We start from the raw sequence: 20,024 nt of genomic DNA, 5'->3' as shown, positions 1-20,024 counted from the left end.
TTTCTTCCTTTTCCTATTTTATGAGTACTGTTTAAATGTCTCATAGTTATTTTAATATTTTATTATATATTGCCTTTTCAAAATATTTTAAAGTATTTGTGGAGTCCCCAATTTCATTGATAACTTTTGATGTTATCTTTTGAAGGTTTTATGAATTTATTTGATTTAATGTTATTTTTAATAAGGATTTAAAAATATTTCCTAGGGACTTAATTTAATAAAGTTTTTAAGATGTCACTGAGGGACTTAACTTTGTTTTCTAACTAAATGAAATTTTAAGCTTATGTAAGCCAAATAATATCATTTTGCATTTGCTTCTTTTTTAGTGAATTAGTACCATCTTATGATTCAGCTACTTTTGTTTTAGAGAATTTCAGGTAAGAGCTTTGAAAAACTCCGGATTTTTTTATATATACATAAGTAAGAGCCAGGAAGGTATTATTCCAGGGTAGGATATAGACATAATGATCTGAAACAGTCAGTGTTGTCTTAGAAGAAACAAATTGCCTATTGGAAGGAAACACAGTGGTCATTTGTTTGGATTGTATTTTTTTTCAAGACAGATGATTCTCTAGTCTTGGCAAAAGAACCATGTTTTAAAAGAGGGTCCACTTAGCCTTTGGTAAGATGGGATGAATGGGGCAATAGAGATTGATAAAGATCAATGAGCCCTTTACCCATCCTCAGAAATAAGAGTAATGAAAACAAGTCCATTTGGGTCCTGTTTATGTCAGTTCAAAGAGAGGAACTGTGGATAAGAGGCCATTGTTGTAAGAAATTTGTAAGCTTTGTAACTTACATGTTAATTATTTTAGCCATCACTGCTTTTTCTCTTACTGTTAGAAGCAAAGGTCTTAAAACAAAAAGGTCCTAAGAATTTGTCTTCAAGGGCCACCTAACAAGAATATAAAGTCTTGCCCTGGAGAAAAAAATTCCATGTGATAATGATCAAAATGAGGCCAAACCGAGACTATATACCACTCCACGTTTATTTGTTTTTCTTATGGATAATTTTGCAGCTAAAATACAAACTTTCCAAGGATTTCCCCAATACATTGTTTTATAGCACATGCTCTTTTGTTTTTCCATTTAAAAAAGAATAACTATACTACAGGGATATGAGGAAGAGAAATTTTTTTCTTTAATGATGAAAGACTACTTGTTGAAGTGCTAATTAAATTCAGAATACTTATTTTTTCCCTTTCTCTTAAATGTCACAGTTTTGAGGGTATTTTTAACATGAAACTGAAAAAATACTGCCAAATATTTCATTATTATTAAATTTTCTTTAATTTCAGGATATAAGTATATATAAATTTACCCAGTGTCATCTGGTTTAGTCGCCTTCTTTTACTTTGTCCAGGTCTTGAAATAAGTAACATAAATAAAGTGGTTGGTTTGGTTTTGATCTTGGGATTTGGTTATTTATTTATTTAGTTCAATTAATTAATTAATAACTTTTATTTATTTGTTTATTTTTAGCACTTTGCGCCAGAGAGCAGATCCTGTTTACAGTCCACCTCTTCAAGTTTCAGGACTTTGCTGGAGGTTAAAAGTTTATCCAGTAAGTTTTTCATGCTTACAGTAATTTTTTTAAACCCAAGAACTTTTCTTTCAGAGTTTTGTAAAAAATCCCTGAAACACTGGTTCACTTTTTTGGTGGAGTAAGGAATTAATGACAATTTTAATGTTTATGAGTTCTATTACTAATGCTATGGAAAAATGAATTAAATATGAACAGTATGAACGCTGACATATTGTTAAATCTTATTTGTTAGTAGGAATATACTTACCTTTTTTTAAAAAAAAGATTTATTTATTTTTAGGCAAAGGGGAAGAGGGAAAGAAATGTCAGTGTGTAATTGCCTCCTGTACGCCCCCACGGGGGATCTGGCCTGCAACCCAGGCATGTGTCTTGACTGGGAATTGAATCAGCGACCTTTTGGTTCTCAGGCTGGTGCTCAGTCCACTGAGCCACACCAGCCGAGGCTGAACATACTTATCTTTAGAAGAGATGTTTAAAATTCTTACTTTAAAAATCAAATACAGAAAACCATCAGAACATACGTATGTTTATTGCACACTCATTGTACATTTGAGTATGTTTCTTTATATATATTTTCTGCAAATTGGCAGCTGGATCCAGTGGCATGATGAGATGCATTGTCTATTCCTATGGCGAGAATATATGCAGTAATGTGTTTCTTTAATCACATGATGCCTAGTCACATCTCTTTTTGCAGTATTGGCAGCTGTTGTTGCCTATTGCCTACAGCTATCACTGCAAAACAGTGATTTTCTCATTTTATTTTTTTCCATTTATTTTTTGTAAAACTATTATAAAGAAATGCTTTCCTTTATGTATTGTTTAGTTACTCAATAGCAGTTCATGTTGAAGAGGCAGGATTCTTTCTTGTTATTTATCAATTTTCCTTATTATTCTCTGAAAGTGATTAAGATTTTTAAAAATATAAACTTAGGGATTTACACACATTTAGTCTCTTCATGTTGGCTTCTGTTTCACTTTGCTTTGACCCTAGTACTGACCTTAGTAGTTTTCTTCCTTGTTTCTTCCATGGCTCATCTTGTACCTTTTTTACTTCATACCTGGAATTGGCCATTTTATCCAAATAACCCTGATTTCTTTCAGTGGGGAAATTGTATTTCAAGACTTAACTGGGCAGTAGGTATGTTCATTTCTATCAGGTTGGTCGCTGTTTCTAGACTGCCTTAGTGAACAGAGGTAGGAAATGTATGTGGCTGTTTCTGGGGAGAGGTAATCTGTATTTATTTTAAAAATTATTTAGTACACTTTAAGAGCAGTTTTAGATTATCAGCAAAATTGAGTAAAAAATACAGAGCATTCCACACACCCTTTGACCCCACACTTTCATAGCCTTTCCTACTATCAACATGTCCTGCATCAGAGTGGTAGGTACATTTGTTGCAGTTGACAAATTTACATTGACATATTGTCACCCAAAACGCCAGTCTACATCATAGTTCATTCTTTATGTTGTACATTTTATAGGTGTTTCATTTGTTTGTTTTGAGCCAAAGACCATACTTGGAGAAAAACTGGGTGGGAGTGTGTCATCCTTTAAAAAAGTAGTCATGTGAGCAAATTATGGAGAAATGTAGAGTGGAATAATTATTTTTGCAAAATCCTGTGCTGGATGGAAATTTAAACAACTTCTCAATCTCCAGGCAGAACCTTACAGGAATATAACCTCAACATACAAAACAGAAATGATACTTTCAACATCAAGTATTACCTTTTTCTATTTTACTCTATTAGTGTTAAATACTATTTTTTGTTTTATACCTAGGGAAATAGTGTTTTTAATATTTTTCTTTGGGGTTTTCACTTTTCTTGGTTGATTTTGTTTGTTTTTAGAGAAAGGCGAAGGGAGGGCAAAAGAGAGGGAGAGAAACATCATGCGTGGTTGCTTCTTGCATGTCCCCTACTGGGGACCAGCCTGCAACCCAGGCATGTGCCCTGACTGGGAATCGAACCGACGACCCTTTGGTTCGCAGGCTGACAGTCCACTGAGCCATACCACCCAGGCCTTTTCTTGGTTGATTTTTAAGAGTTCTGTGTATGTTGAAACCCTTTAACTCTTTTCATAGTTACTGATATTTTCATATGTTTTTTTCTTAATGTACAAAAGTTTTGAATTGTTACAGACTCAAATCTTTTGGCCTTTTTATTATATCTCTTCTTGCTTTTAAGCTCAGAAGTACTTTCCAATTAAAGTATGAGATATTAGTCTGTTTTTTGTTTTGTTTTGTTTTAAGTGTACCTAATTTAAATTGATCTGGAGTGTGTGTTTCTGTAACTTTCTTTTTCTTTTAGGATGGAAATGGAGTTGTTCGTGGTTATTACTTATCTGTGTTTCTGGAACTCTCAGCTGGCTTGCCTGAAACTTCCAAGTAAGACGTGCAGTTATATAACCAACTTCAGTGTGTGTTTACATACATTCCTCCTATTATTTTTTTTAACTGTTTTGTTAATTAATGTATTATGTTTGTGAAAGTGTGCACTGGTATACAGTCCTGGGAATAGTATGATGACAGACTGGCAGTCGTCAGATTATATGGTTTCAGGATTCTTTATACTCTTAAAACTTACTGGGTTCTGGCCAGTGTGGCTAGTTGGTTGGAGCATAGTCCTGTAAACCGAAAGGTCGTGGGCACATTCCTAGGTTGCTGGTTCCATCCCTGGTTGGAGAGTGTAGGAGAGGCAGCCAGTCAATGTTTCTCACACTGATGTTTCTCTCCCTCTCTCTCCCCCTCCCTACCCCTCTCTAAAATCAATAAGCATGTCCTTGGGTGAGGATTAACATTATATAAAATTTAATTTTATAATAAATACAGTTATATAATAAATATAAATAGAATAAATTTATAAAAATATAAAATTACATAAAAATATATACATTGGGAACTCCAAGGAGATTTCTTTATGGAGGTTATATCTATTGACATTTTCTGAATTAGAAATTAAAACTGAGGGGTAAAGGAAGGTGGTGGAGGGTATAGAGTGGATGAATGGTGATGAACGGAGACGTAAAAAAATAGTAATAAATATTCTCGGGGAAAAAAACATGAGGAGGGGGAGGGAAGTGACTTACCAATAGTCACTCACCTCACACTCTAGCTTGTGGGTTAGTCAAAAAAAAAGGGAACAAAATTTAAAAATTATATTAACTTTGAAAAAATAACTTACTGTGTATTAACATAATAATATTTTCTTAAACAACTTTTTCTAAAGCAGAATATTTGATGAAAAAATTTGTATTGTTTTGCATTTTTGGAAATCTTGATATATGGCTTAAAAAGAAGACAACTGGATTCTCACATCTGCTTTTATATCTATTTTGTGTGTAGTAAGTTGTTTTTGTCAAACTATAGATATAAAATCTAGTCTCACAAATTTTGAATATTGTGTAGTTGGGAAATTTTGTTTAATGAGATACGATTTATACCCCCCCAAAATTCACCTTGTAAATAAATGTACAATTTAGGAGATTTCAGTAGATCCCACAAGTCTGCAACCATCATGGCTACCTAAATTTATCACCCCACAAAGAATTCTTATACCCATTAGTACTCACTTCCTCTTCCTCCTCTTCTTGTCAACCACTAATCTACTGGTTAAGAAGAAATATTTATTTACGTAACTTATTTATTTATATTGAGGTATAATTAACATATAACTTTATATTAGTTTCAAATGTACATTATAATGATTTGATATTGTGTACACTGAGAAATGATTAGTAACAATGTCTAGTTACCGTCATCACCAAAGTTATATAATTGTCTTTTTCTTATGATGAAAAAAGGAGAAACATTTTGAAAAGCAGTTTTAGATAATTGTGACTCTTCTTTGATAGTACAGTAAAATTGAACAAGTGCTTCTTTGGTTTGTAATGTGGAATCTGAAACCATATCCGTAAATTTTATTTTACTGTATTACATTAAAAAATCTGTTGGTTTGGTGTGAAATGTCTGCTTTCAGCTATGATGGCGTAACAGAGGAGTAACCCTTTCTCTTGCAACAAATAAACAAAAATAACATTTTCTACATACTGGACATGAGACAACAAATGAAAACAATTCTCAGTAGACAAGAAACGGACAACCTGAGTTCTGTGGTTGCTTCAGATTATAGCTTTGAGAGAGTTTCAGGCTCTGACATAGGAAAGGGAACTGAGATTGAATTTGGCAGACTCCCTCAGTTGAGGAGAGAGTGCTGAGTGTCCAGGAAGACCAGTGTAGCTAGGGTGTATCACACAGAATAACAAAGAGGAGAGCACTGCACAGTCAGAGAGCCCAGAGATCTGTAGGGAGTTCCCTTCAAGTGCTCAGCAGAGAACGAGTCAGGGCTCATGTGAGAGAAAACTACCTGGGTTTGGGGACAGAACCATCTGAAAGGATTACAGGGAGTGATGTCTAGTGCTCATACAGGGCCAGGAACTGCATCTTTTCCCACTATGGAAGTGGATAAATTTAGAATTCATAGGGTATGGGGTACTCTGGAAATTTTTGCCTCAGTAGAGAGGAACAGTTAGGTTCTAGACTGAACAGTGAATGCTCTGACTATACCTGAAAAATAAAAGTAATACCTCATAGGATCAAACTTTTCCAAATAACTGTATCCCAGAGCAAAGCTCATGAAAATTTGTAAGATTATAAAAATACCCAATTTATTTTTATATTTATAAAGTAAAGTTTATAATATCTGCTGTTCAATCAAAGATTAATTGGCATTCACAGAGGTAAGAGGACATAACGAATAATGAGAATAATCAGCCAATCAAAATTAAGTGAGAACTTTTCTTTATGTACAATATGTCTTGATATCTGAATTAGAAATTAAAACTAGAAATTAAAATTCATTTAAAAATAATCTATTACATAGTAACAAAACATTTTCATGAATAACTTTTTCTAAAGTGAAATAATACCTGATAAAGCTTGTATTTTGCATTTTTTGAAATCTCTGAATGTTATACCTTAAAGACAACTGAATTTTCATGTGAGAAATTGGAGACAAGGACATTTAAGACAGTTATAACTATTCCATTTGTTTATAAGTTGAGATATGGAAGATACAAAAGACTCAAATTGAACTTGAAAATGAACTATATTTGAGATGAAAAATACACTGGATAGCATGAACATCAGAATAGACACTACAAAATAAAAGATGAATACACTTGAACTCATAGCATTAGAAATTATCCAAGAAATATAGGAAAAAAATTCTAAAACAGTAGAACAATATTAAGCAACTTAATTTACAGATAACTGGAGTCCTTAAAGGAGAGGATCTGAAGAAAGAAAAAATTTTTTTAATGGGGGAAACTTTCCAAACTTGATAAAAGTTTAAACCACAGATTCAGGAAGCTCAGTGAACTACAAGCACATGAAACATGAAAGGAATATCAAAGCGCATTATAATCATATTGCTAAAAACCAGTGATAAACAGACAATCTTAAGCTGGCTGTGGAAAAAAAGACATTTACAAATGCACAAAGATAAGGATGAAATCAAGATTTTTCAGTGGAAACAATACTAGTGAAATGATAATAAAGGGACATCTTAAAAGGACTGAAGGGAAAAAATAACCTAGAATTTTGTACCTAGCAAAATATATATTTTAAAATACAGAGGTGAAATAAAGACATTTTCAGACCTGGTCTATAAGAAATGTTAAAGTAAACACTTTATGTAGAAGGAAAGTAATAATAGACATCTGAATCTAAACAAAGGAATGAAAAACAGCAGAAATGGAAATTGTATGGGTAAATAAAAATTTTCTATTAAAATAACTTTAAATGATAAATGACTAAAAAAATATATTGACATTGTATTTTACAGTTTATTGCATGTAGAAGTAAAATACATAACAAAAGCATAAAGGCCAAAAAGGGAGAGCATGGAAACAGAACTTCATGAGATTGTGATACTGTATGTGAAGCGGTATAATAACAAAGCTAGACAGTGATAAGTTATATGCTATTGTATTGGGTTTCCTTTGCCTTTGCTTGCTGTAACAAATTACCACAGAGTTGTTGGCTTAAAACAGTAGACATTACTTTCTTCTGGAGACCAAAAATCTAAAAAACTATTTGCTAGGCCAAAATCAAGGTTTTAGCAGGGTTGTTGCTATAATACTCCAGAGGCACTAGGGAAGAATCCATTCCTTGTCTCTCTCAGCTTCTGGTGACTGCCAGCGTTTCTTGGCTTTGTGATCACATCATTCCTATCTTTGCCTTAGGTCATATTGCCTTGTGTTTTTCTGTCTGTCAAATCTTTCTCTGTTTTCCTCTTACAAGGACAGTTGTAATTATACTTAAGGTCCACATGGATAATTCAGTATAGTCCCTTCAACTCATGATCCTAAATTGAATCACAGCTGTGTACTCCTCTTCTTTGCCATGAAAGAGAACATTCACAGGTTCCAGGGAGTAAGATGTGGATATCTTGGGGGCTGGGTTTGTGGGTGACATTACTCAGCCTACCACAACTTATAAACTAAAAAGGCACTGCTAAAATGACAACATATGGCTAATAAGGAAACAAAGGGAATAAAATGCAAACTTAATGAGGCAGAAAAAGGTGTAACAGGTAATAAAATACAGATGAGACAAATAACGAGATAAAAGAATGTAAATGATCTAAACACCCTAATTATAAGGGAAAGGTGGTCAGATTGGCTAAAACAAAAAAGTACACACTGCACACAAGGAATGCACTGTAAAGATAAAGATATATATACAAGTACTAGACAAAAGCAAGCTGGTATTGCTCTTTTAATATCAAAGTAGGTTGAAAGCCAAGAATATCATCAGAGATAAAGAAGTGTATTTCATACTGATAAAAGGATCAATGAAGAGAATGTGTAACTATTCTAAATACTTATATTTATGTCCCTGATAATAGATCATTAAAATACATGAAGCAAAAGCTAATAGACTTACAAGAAAAAATAGACAAAAACTATTCTTGTCAATTGGATAACAAATAGGTAAAATCATCAAGGATATGGTACATTTGAACAACACTATTAACCAGGCTGGCCTGATTGACATTTATATAATGTTTGATCTATTCTGACAATTAGCAGAATAAAAATTATTTTTATGTTGGTAAAGAATATTTATCAAGATAGATCACATTCTGCGACCTAAAATAATGCCTTAATAAATTCAAAAGGATTTAACTCATTCAAAGCATGTTCTCTTACCATAATGGAATTAATTTAGATATTAATAACATTTTGTAAATCTGAAATATTTTAAAGTTAAGTAATACTTTTCTAAATTTCTGAATCAAAGAGGGAAGAAATCATAAGGGATTTTTAAGAAGTATTTGGAACTGAATAAAAAAGAAAACCCAACATGCCAGAATTTTTTGTATGCTGTTAAAGCAGTAGGTAGGGGGAAATTTGTAGAAGAAAGGTTGTAAATTAATAATCTCAGTGTCTACCCTAAAAGAATAAGTTAAAATAAGCAGCAGAAAGGAAAAATAAAGGTCAAAGAATACAATGAAAGGAAAACCACAGCAATAGAAAATGATTGAAATCAAAAGAACAAAATTTAAGGGCTAAAACTACATGATTGTAAGCATTATTATAAAGCTACCATATTAGTATAAGACAACATAGTGTTATCAGAAGGATAGGCAAATTGATCAGCAGAATACACTGGAGAATCCAGAAATAAACCCACAGCCATAAGGATAATTGATTTTTTAAATTCTCACCTGAGGGATATGTTTATTGATTTTAGAGAGAAGGAAAGGGGCTGGAGAGAAACATCAATTAATTGCCTCTTGTACTTGCCCCAACTGGGGACTGAAGCCGCAACCTAGGTATGTACCCTGTCCAGGGATTGAATCCAAAATCTTTTGGTATGCAGGATGATGCTCTAACCAACTGAGCCACGTGGCCAGGGCAGAGGAAACTTTGGGACAAGATGGATGTATTTTGTATCTGACTGTGCTAATGGTGATGGTTTCATGAATATACAGGGCAGGGCAAAATTAGGTTTACAGTTTTGAGTATACAGAGCATGGAGTTTATTCTTTTATTATTATTTATTATTAATTCTATTATTTTTCTATACAAACAACTTTGCCCCACCCTGTATACATGTCAAAATTTACCAAGTTACACACTTCAAATATGTTTAGCTTTATTCAGTTATAATTTAGGAAAGCTGTTCACTCAAAAACAATAAAAACTCCATTTTTTTGTCTTGTATTGGATCCTTTATTCGTGCATGATTTTGTAATCATGAATTGATCATTTGGAAATTAATTGTTCACTAAATACACAGACACATTTCATTTGCAGTATCAAATAATCACACTCATTGATACCATCTGGAAAGTCTGAAGTATTAGAAAGCATTTAAGCTCATGTGGCACATAGATGTTCTTACAGAATTAGGATTTTTTAAAAGCTTAAATTTTATCATTGACAACAAATATCGACAGTTGTTTTCCATAGTTATTTTGGTCCACAAATGTCTGTCATATCTACAATTGAAAAACCATTGTTTGTCAGTTCTTTCAATTTTACATTTCACCATAAAAACTAATGAGCTTGTAACTCTGAAACAACCATTACACACCACTCTTCAGCACAAGTACTTGATGTGTCCTTCCCATTTTGAGAAACTTAGAGTTGAAATTTAATAACAATCATTTTTTTACTACTTCATTAAAAACATTTTATTAGAGATACTGGCAAATTTTTCCCATCTGAAAGTGTGTGGCAATGAATAATAACTACTGGTACATTTTAACCATCATCGCCTTTCCACCATTAATGCAAAAGTCAACAGAGTATAAAAGGCAAATAATATCTAATGTTATGAAAATGGTTTTGCCTTTTTGTGGAAGGGTTGTAAGGACTGACCCTCAGAGGCGCAAAGCCAACCTTTCAGCAGTGTCTGGTACAGGCTGACCATAATGCAGAACATTCCTGTCACCATTGGTGAGCCAAACTAAAAATGCTAGAAATATGGAAAAGAGTCTGGCTTTTGAATTGTAGATACGGTTAGTCAGAACTCGGCTCCAGTTCTGTGCGATTTGGAACAGTGGACTCTACTGTTACTATAATAGCTGAATATGTACTTTATACCATGCACTATGCTTTACACCAGTGATTTTCAACCTTTTTCATCTCATGACACACGTAAAACAATTGCTATGAGTCTGTGGCACACCAAATCATGTATTTGCCAGTCTGACCAAAAAAATAGGTATAAAGTTGATTTATTCACATTGGATAGCTATTGTTGGGTTGGCTGTTGTCACTTTTTGATTTGACAGTCTTAAGGGCAAAGAAGTCAGTGTCCCTGACTAAATAGACAGGTATTGAATGTTTTAAAAATCTTGCAGCACACTGGGTGAAAATCGCTGCTTTACATAACTTACTTTGCTTTGTTACCACTTTGTGATCTGTTGGTTCTGTCACCACTCCCATTTTGCAGATGTGGCAACAGTGTCTTAGTTAAGTTACTCGCTCAAGTTTAGCATTGTTAAACATCATTCTGTTTAACGTAGAATGTTTTTCAGTCTATATTTTTGTCCTTAACCACCAAGCTCTGTTCGATTTCCTGAAAATCAGCTCTTGTGATTGGAAGATGGTTGATGTTGGGCAGAATTCCTATAAGCAGTCCAGTGATAGTAATATTTTGTTCATGTCCCTGTTGCTAACATTACTTTTGGGCTTTTCTTTGTCTCTTGATTATTCTGTTCCCTGATCTATCTCTCTTTCTTGCCTTAGGACGATTCTCCTTTCTCTCAACTGATATGTAGATTTTCTGACATTTCTGCTGTCTTTGGTTTCCTCTTGGTACTTACATTGTTCACTACATACGCTTCAGGAACTTAACAGTTTATATTGTCTTACAAACAGCAATAACATCAGTGATAATGAAGTAACTAACATTCAGGATACTAAGGTTGAAAAGATTAGAGTTTGTGTATTTGTTAGATATTATCTGAATACCTTAATAAGACTTCTGTTCTGAAAAAAAGCAGATATCTTATCTGTTCATTCTCTTAACACTTCAGTAATTCTGGGGAAGAGTGTTGATACTTTTTCATTAAGTGCTGAAATGTCATTCAATTACAGGATTAAGAGTTTAACAGTGAGGTAGTTCAACTGTCAATGTGGAATAAAAATTATTGTATCATTATCTAGATTTTAATATCACCTGGGACTCTGCGGAAATGCTTTCATAATTTTATTATGCCTACATTTCTCTACATAATAGGTGTGTGTTAGCATACGTGGGTGTGGGCTTTCAGAGGAAATCTGCACTGCACTTGAGTGACATCTTGGAATTGACTCTTAACGGTATATGCTAAATGACTTGTTTTAGAGACGGCAGTTTCTTTGAGTTGTTTAAAGGAAAGTAGAATTTTTCTGGGGGAGTAATTATAATGAGACTAAAATTTTTAAGTTATCAGTTAAGTTTATTCAGGCTTTCAGTTCAATAGAAGAATTTAAATTGGAATATTCAAATTTAAGGTTTTAGTTTTATCTAAGGTTGGGGTTGAGGTACTATGTAAATATTTTGTGTTAATTACCCCATCTCTATTAGAAATTTAGCTCTATATTTGCCATGATTTTAAAGAACTAATGCAGATAAAAGAATGGTCTTTTTTCCCCCCAGATATTATGTGCATTTTCATACAAAAGAACTGATTTTTCAAAAATGTTTATATTGATTTTAAACTCCTACCTGTCTTGATCATGGATATATTTGACCATCTGTATCATTATCTTTCTCCCTAGATTTTTTTAATATTCTTGATTTTTTTTCTCTCTGAGTTTTGAGTTTTGCACTACTCATTTTTATGTTATTTTTTATTTTTATCCTCACCTGAGGACATTTTTTCATACTTTCAGAAAGGTTGTGGGGAGAGAGAGACTGATTTGTTGCTGTACTTATTCATGCATTCATCTGTTGATTCTTGTGTGTGCCCTCACCAGGGATCGAACCCACAATCTTGGTGTATCGGGATGACACTCTTAACCAACTGAGCTGCCCAACCAGGGCCACTACTCATTTTTAAAATATGATTATTTTGGGGGTGAAATTTTTATGATATATATAATTCACCATTTAAAAATATACAATTCAGTGGGCTTGAGTGTATTTATACTGTTGTACAGTACCACCTCTCTCTAGTTTCAGAATGTTTTCCTCACCCCAGACACCCTATACCCATTAAGTAAACACTGCCCATTTCTCCCTTCCCCCACTCCCAGGCAAATACCACAAAGTACACTTTGCTTTCCTTCTGTGTATTTGCCTACTCTGGGTATTCCATGTAAGAATTCGTATAATACTGGACCCTTTGTGCTTGGCTTAGCATAGTGTTTTCATGGTTCACCGATGTTGAAGCACATATCAGAACTTCATTCTTTTATAATGGCTGAATAATATCCCAGTGTGTGTGTATACCTCTATTTAACTATTCATCTGCTGATGGACATTTGAGTTGTTTTCACCTTTTGGCTATTACTAATAATTCTCCTACAAATGTTCATCTATAAGTTTCTATATGGACATGTGTTTTCATTTTTTTAAAAATTTATACCTAATTCTGGAATTGCTGGCTTACATGGTAATTCTGTGTTTAACATTTTGAGAAGCTGCCAAACTGTTTTCCACAGTGGCTATATTGTTCTGTATTCCTACTAGCAATTTAGGAATACAAAGAATTTGTATTTCTCCACATCCTCACCAACACTTAATTAGTTTTCATTTATAATTATATTTTGTAGCCATCCTATTGAGTATGAAGTGGTATCTCATTGTGGTTTTGATTTGCATTTCCTTAATTATCAATGAAGTTGAACATCTTTTCATGTGCCGAGTGATCTTTGTAAGCCATTTTTAAATTGGATTCCTTGCTTTTTGTTGGTAAATTGTTATGAGAATTCTTTATATATTTTGTATGCTAAATTCTTATCAGTTACATGATTTGACAGTTTCTCCCCTTCTGTATATTGTCCTTTCACTTAATGTTCTTTGATGCACAAAAATTTTTTAATTTTAGGGAGTTCAAGTTACCTGTTTTTTCTTTTGTTGCTTATACTTTTGGAGTGATATCTTCAAATCCATTGCCAAATTTGAGTTCATAAAGATTTACCCCATGTTTTCTTGCGAGAGTTACAGTTTTAGCCTTTGCATTTACATTGTTGATCCATTTTCAATTCTTGGATATGGACATATAGAGGGTTGCAACTTAATTCTTTTGCATGTGGCTCTCCAAATTTCTCAGCACCATTTGTTAGACTTTCTCTCTCTCTCTCTCTCTCTCTCTTTTGAAAGATCTTAGCACCTTTGTCAAAATCAATTATGTATCAGTACTTGGGTTTATATCTGGAAATATAATGGTACCCTTTGTACTACATAGTTGGCCTTATGATTTCCATAAAATCTAGACAGACAAAATATCATACCTATTAGTTTTTTTGTGTGTGGGCATCATCAATCTAGATAACATACAATGAAAGATACTAACATAAAAATCATTTGACGGTACTAAAAGAAATACATGTGGTACTCGTAGGTAAAGAGCTGTAATTTTTTTCTTTTGCCTTTACCTGTGGAAATACCAGGTTGAGCTATGGTGTTTTTATTTTAAAAACTTAACCTCCGCCTCGCTACATACCTGAAACTAATACAAAATAATTTTGAATGTAAACTATAATTGAAAAATAAAATTAAAAACATATAAAATATACCTCCACCAAAAAAGAGTGTCTTTCATGGTTACTGTTGATGTGAGAATGTCCAAAGTTAGAATTTTTATAAAAACTTATTTGAGCCAAAGTGACGACGTATGCTGGGGAGCAAGATTTCAAATGTTCACGAGACTAGCAGGTTAGCAGTTTCTTTTGTGCATTTGAAATTAAGGAGGGGATGTAAGATGTGAGAAAGCAAGGGAAGGGGTGGATTATAGGACAGTTAATATTGTGTGCTCTTGAGGCTTAATAACCCCTTCGAGGAGTATTACTTCTAGTTGTGTTAACCTAGACCCACAGGAACAATGGACAGGGCTGGCTTAAAACCTTTCTAAAGAAGTTACAGACCTGGGGCATGACTACCCACCATGTCCTGCCCGTTTAGGATTTTATGATCAGATCATCCTGTGAGGTTACTTTTTATAGAACTTCTTTTTCTAGTCCACATTAATATTGAGTGTTCCTTCTGATTATCTTTGTTTCTTCACTGTTCTTTCTTTTTCTAATAATAATGCTTTATTAGTAAAAATGAGTTTGAGGACTTGAAAGTTTTACATTCTGTAAAATATGGAACTCTGAATATATTGATTTCCCCAGTGTATACTTATTCTCTGTTAGAAAAGTTTATAGGCTTGAACTTCTGAATACATAGTTAGTTTATTATAACTTGAATTGGAAAAATGAAGTAGAGTGTTTCAAAATTTATTTTAAAATTGCATGGTGACAAATCTCCGGAAATGGCAGAATTTTTACATGTGAGGAAATATAGGTAACGACTGTAGGAAAAAAATATATAGCTTTGCTAAATCAAAAGTCACTTTGAAAGTACTATTTTATACAAATTTATTTATTGAGTTGATGATTTACACCTACTGTATTGATAAACATTGAAAGGAAAGAAGGACCTAGTGCCAGTCATGTTGTGGTAGCCCATTCAAATTACTGCTGTCTTTATAAACAGTACAGGCCTTCTGAAAGAAATGTAATTGTATATATCGATAAGTTTCTTATGTAATTACTTAATGAGTCTTTTTTTATTCTGGTTTACCAACTATATTAATACTCTCTTTTTCAATTTGAGATATGAATATCGTGTAGAAATGGTTCATCAGTCCTGCAATGATCCTACAAAAAATATCATACGAGAGTTTGCATCTGACTTTGAAGTTGGAGAATGCTGGGGTTATAATAGATTTTTCCGTTTAGACTTACTTGCAAATGAAGGATACTTGAATCGACAAAATGATACAGTGATTTTAAGGTAGGAAACATTTGATGTTGTGGCTTTTATCGTGAAGCAATAATGTCACCAGAACTTTATTTTAAAAATCTATTCATTTAACACAGGTGAATATTGAAATTCATATTAACCGTAATCTTAACCATGTTCTTAACCATTTCATTTTAGGAGTTCTGTGATAAGTTACTCAGAAATGTGTTTGACATCTAGTTGGTAATTCCATAAAAAGGAAACTACTTAGGATAAATGCAGTAAGGTCGTGTTTATCTGTTGAACTTATTGCAGCCTCATTATTTGCAAATCAAAGAATAGTGAAAAATCACAGACTTCTGTTTTTCATTTGACATTGTTCATATTTGAGTGATTGGTTTTACAAGCTTAATTTCACAAAAAGGTTTTCAGATCCTTCTTGATAATAGCAAATTAAAATAAGAGAATAGAGACAAAAATTGACGAAAACAAAGTGATAGGAGTTGGTGTGTTGTTTTCAAGGACAGGACAAACTACCAAACCACCAAAACTCAATTTAATGTTGGGGTAAACATTACAAGTCAAAAGTTTTGGTAATCATTACAAGATGTTTTAATTTGATTATAAAAATAAAGGGAGGGCTTGAGTATTTAAAAAATAGATTCAGCCCTGGCCGGTTATGGCTCGGTTGGAGCATCGTCCCATAACCGAAGGGTTGCAGGTTCCAACCCCAGGCCTGGGAGGCAGCCAGTTGATGCTTCTCTCTCTCTCACATCAGTGTTTCTCTTTTCCTTCTTCTCTCCCTTCTCTTTCTAAAAGCAGTGAAAAATTGTACTTTTGGGTGAGGATTAAAATGGAATAGACTCAAATGTTTTGAACTGAGAGGTTTCAGAGTGTTCAACAGTTTAGAAAGTTGTCATCAAAGCAGTTTTAAAAGCTTTCTTCCTTGGAAACAGTTTGATATACTCTTACATTTCACTTATTCTGAGCTTTTTGTTCTTAAGCATGCTGAATGAGTTGCTGTTGTATCAACCTTTACTGTTATGTGTTTTTCATAACTTCTCTGGGAGAATAAAGAAGTGAAAAAAGATTATTGCATTTTTAATATAGAAAAAGCGTTCATGCTTTTGTCATCTTCGGAGGGTTAGTTTAGCTCCATTTTATAACCCTTTAATTTTTTTGTATTTTAAAAACATTCACCAGAAATAATGTGTTGCTATTTCACACTTGAACCATAGAGAAGATTACAAAATTATTCAAACATCAATCTTACCAACCTACAAGAGAGCCGTTTTTATACCCTTAGTCCTCTCCTGATTGGAGTATTAGTAATGTTGACTCTTACTGGTGGCAATCTTTCTTTTTGTAATGCAGTTTATCCTACCTCTGGTTCTTTATTTAGGCCATCCCTGTTTATAACAACTTTTTCTTATAGGCTTAGTACAGGAACAGATTCCCGTTATGTTTAATTATCACTTATTTAGCAACATTTACTGAGTCTGTCTGTGCCTGTCATTGAGCTAATATTAAGAGAGTATAAGACATGGCTTTTGTCTTCAGGGAACTGAAGATAAAATGGGCAGATAAAAACAACTTATTATTTCATAAGATAGTGCTATAGTAGCAATATAAATAAATTGCTGTGGGGCCATGAAGAGGGGGCTTTTAATTATCTTATTACTCATAATATTTATTTAATGACATATTGTTCAAAATTTAAACCTCAATTCAAGATTCTGATGGAATTTTATATGTATATATTAAAAAGTTACTTATGGCTTTTCTAGATGTATAAATATTTTATTTAAGAGAAAGTTAAAGAATTTTATCTGTGTTTGTTTTTGTTTTAATGGCACAAATACTAAAAATATGCAGGGTTGAACGTTATTTTATTAATCATTCAAAGATACTACTCTTTAGGAAAGTTGTACTGTCTTATTAGTGTAAACTGTCTGGGCATTATCCACTCAGAATGGTGGTTCAATAAATCATTTTTACCCTCTGATATATGAGTACCCTTACAAAAAAGTAGATACCTGTTGCAGATAACTATATGAGGCGGTCGGTAGATTCTTACACTAGCTGTGAAATTGTCGGGGGAAATGGAATGGTAGTGGACATAAGGGTGGCCAGACTTGGACTGCAACTGACAGGCATCTGAATTGGTCTTACCGCTTCTGAAACTTCTTTATTTGTTACTGTAATTTTTTCACTGTAAATGGAGTCGTGTTTGGCTATGTAATAAAGGTAGAAGTTTGTTTTTTGTTAATATACTTTTTTTTCTTAACTCTAGCTAAAATATGCCATATTGTGATACCTGGATAATTTTGATTTTAAGTTGCTATCTGGAGGGGTTGGGAATATAGGTTTTTGAGGACATGAGATTCTTTTGAGGAACTGTAAAGCAGTCCTGGGTAGTTGACCTTTTAAGTGATTTTTTTTTTACTGAGAAGCAGGAAATATGGGAATGTGAGGTGCAAGAAGGAAGGGTAGCGCCTGAAACAAACTGCCAGTTTTGCTAGCGTCTGACCTAGTCAAGAAAAGGGAAAGAAAGTATTGGCTTTCTCCTTCCTGCATTGTATGGTCCTGCTCTTTCCAACTCATGGTTGGTATTGCATTTCAGCTAGATTATTACAATAAATATATTTTAATAGGTTAATCATGATGGGTAATGTTAATTCTTTAGAATAAACTACAGTTTAATTTTAGATAGCTGACTTAAAGATGACTTTTCAGAATCTTATTTTATGATTTGTGAACTATATGTATAAATGGTGATTGTGAGGAGCTCTGAGTTCATTTTTAACTTGGGCCTTACAATGTAATGAAACTTAAAAGTTTTAGAATTTATATTTATAGATTCAAGGCTTGGTTGATATTTTACTGTTTGGATTATTTTTCACGTGCAGCTATTCTTTTAAGGTTTCAGGTGCGTTCACCAACTTTCTTTCAAAAATGCCGGGACCAGCATTGGTATATTACTCAATTGGAGGCTGCGCAAACTAGCTATATGCAACAAATAAATAATCTTAAAGAGGTAAGCAAAAAATATATATTTTGGTGGTTTAGTGTTTCATTGTCTTACTGGCCTAACGTTTTAAATTCAGTTTTGGATATTTACTGCTGTTTGTAGTTTTCTAGAAAAGTCTAATTATCTTGTTCTTCCGCCTTACCATCTTTGCACCTCTAATCCTTTACTGTTCAGTAGTCACTAGTCACATAGGGCTATGCAAACTTATTTAAAACAAATAAAAATTCAGTCCCTTAGTTGCAATGGCCACATTTTAAATGCTTGTATGGGCATTGCAGATAAAAAACATTTGCATCATTGCATAAAATTGTATTGCAGTGCTGCTGTAGTTTGAGGTTATCTCTTTGTGTTTCTTTCAGTGACTTCTGTATTTCTCTTCCTCATGCTATCTTGAATTTAGAGGATTCAAAGCTATAGAACAACTGGAAGTTGCCCCATCTCGAATCCTTACCATTGTTGAATTGAACACTGGGGAGGATCAGTTAATTAGTTTTTATTTTATAAGGTTAAACTAAATTATGTAAGGAATGTTTCTTTCTGCCAATGGAAAATGAAATGGGGTGGACGATTTGAAGTGCCAAGAGAGGTTAATAGATGAGGGAGGAACATGTGAATAAATAATACTTTCAGAGATTTTCATGTTAAATGTACTATTTAAAACTGCCTTTTTACATAGAGTTTACTAATTGTATGTGTAGCTTGGGCGGGACAGGAGAAGGATGAGAATAAATTGGGCAGTTTTTCTTTGTCATAGATTTTTCCATAAGCAAAAAGCAGCAGGCCGTGAGAGAGATGGTACAAGAAAGGGTTTTACGAACATATGAATATATTGTTTCACTTAAAATATTTTTTGCTGTACCGCAGAAACACTGCTTATGACTCATGTTTATTTGTGCTGTTTTTGTCTTAAGAGACTCACTATTGAGTTATCTCGAACTCAGAAATCAAGAGATTTGTCACCACCAGCTAATCATCTTAGCCCCCAAAATGATGACACTCCCGAGACACGATCTAAGAAGTCTGGGTCCTGTGCTGACGTCCTCCTCCAGGATGGTCCTACATCAGCTTCTGTAAGAGAGGCCAAAGAGGAAGAAGATGAGGAGAAGATTCAGCATGAAGATTATCATGTAATAATTAGACAAGTTTTAGATTTGTGTTTGATAATGTGATATAGGGGAACAGTGTGCTGAAAATTTTGTCCACTTATTTTTATTATTAGTATTTGCCTTTCTGGAAATGTTAATAAGCCTGAAGTTGCTGAATCAAAGTGTTTTAAGGTTTAAAATTAATTTATTGTAGAAAACTACATTGTACAAAACAAAATGTGATGTACATTCTAGAAACTACATAGGTTGTGAATTTTTTAAATTCTTTCATTTCCATTTCACTCACACTAGTAAATACCTTACTGCAAGTGTAGATAGAATGATTAAGAATTTGGGAGATAGTTAGGTTTGGTCCCAGCTAAACAACAACCAGACTGAAAATTCAAGAA

At 33.3% G+C, this 20,024-nt stretch overlaps 1 protein-coding gene across 2 annotated transcripts in view; it reads left to right on the top strand.

Moving 5' to 3' along the window:
- TRIM37 (tripartite motif containing 37) overlaps positions 1-20,024 on the top strand; it is a 91,942-nt gene that overhangs the window by 32,456 nt on the left and 39,462 nt on the right. For both annotated transcript variants that reach the window (XM_054585490.1, XM_054585489.1), the window contains exons 10-15: positions 327-377; positions 1,483-1,564; positions 3,857-3,933; positions 15,370-15,549; positions 18,421-18,535; positions 19,441-19,656. In XM_054585490.1, coding sequence (XP_054441465.1) covers positions 327-377; positions 1,483-1,564; positions 3,857-3,933; positions 15,370-15,549; positions 18,421-18,535; positions 19,441-19,656 — 721 coding nt within the window. The remainder of the gene's footprint in view (positions 1-326; positions 378-1,482; positions 1,565-3,856; positions 3,934-15,369; positions 15,550-18,420; positions 18,536-19,440; positions 19,657-20,024) is intronic.

This window comes from Pteronotus mesoamericanus, unplaced genomic scaffold, assembly GCF_021234165.1.
Source record: "Pteronotus mesoamericanus isolate MK-2021 breed Mesoamerican mustached bat unplaced genomic scaffold, CSHL_Meso_final contig_84, whole genome shotgun sequence".
NCBI lineage: Eukaryota > Metazoa > Chordata > Mammalia > Chiroptera > Mormoopidae > Pteronotus > Pteronotus mesoamericanus.
This window is presented reverse-complemented; position numbering and strand designations above follow the sequence as displayed.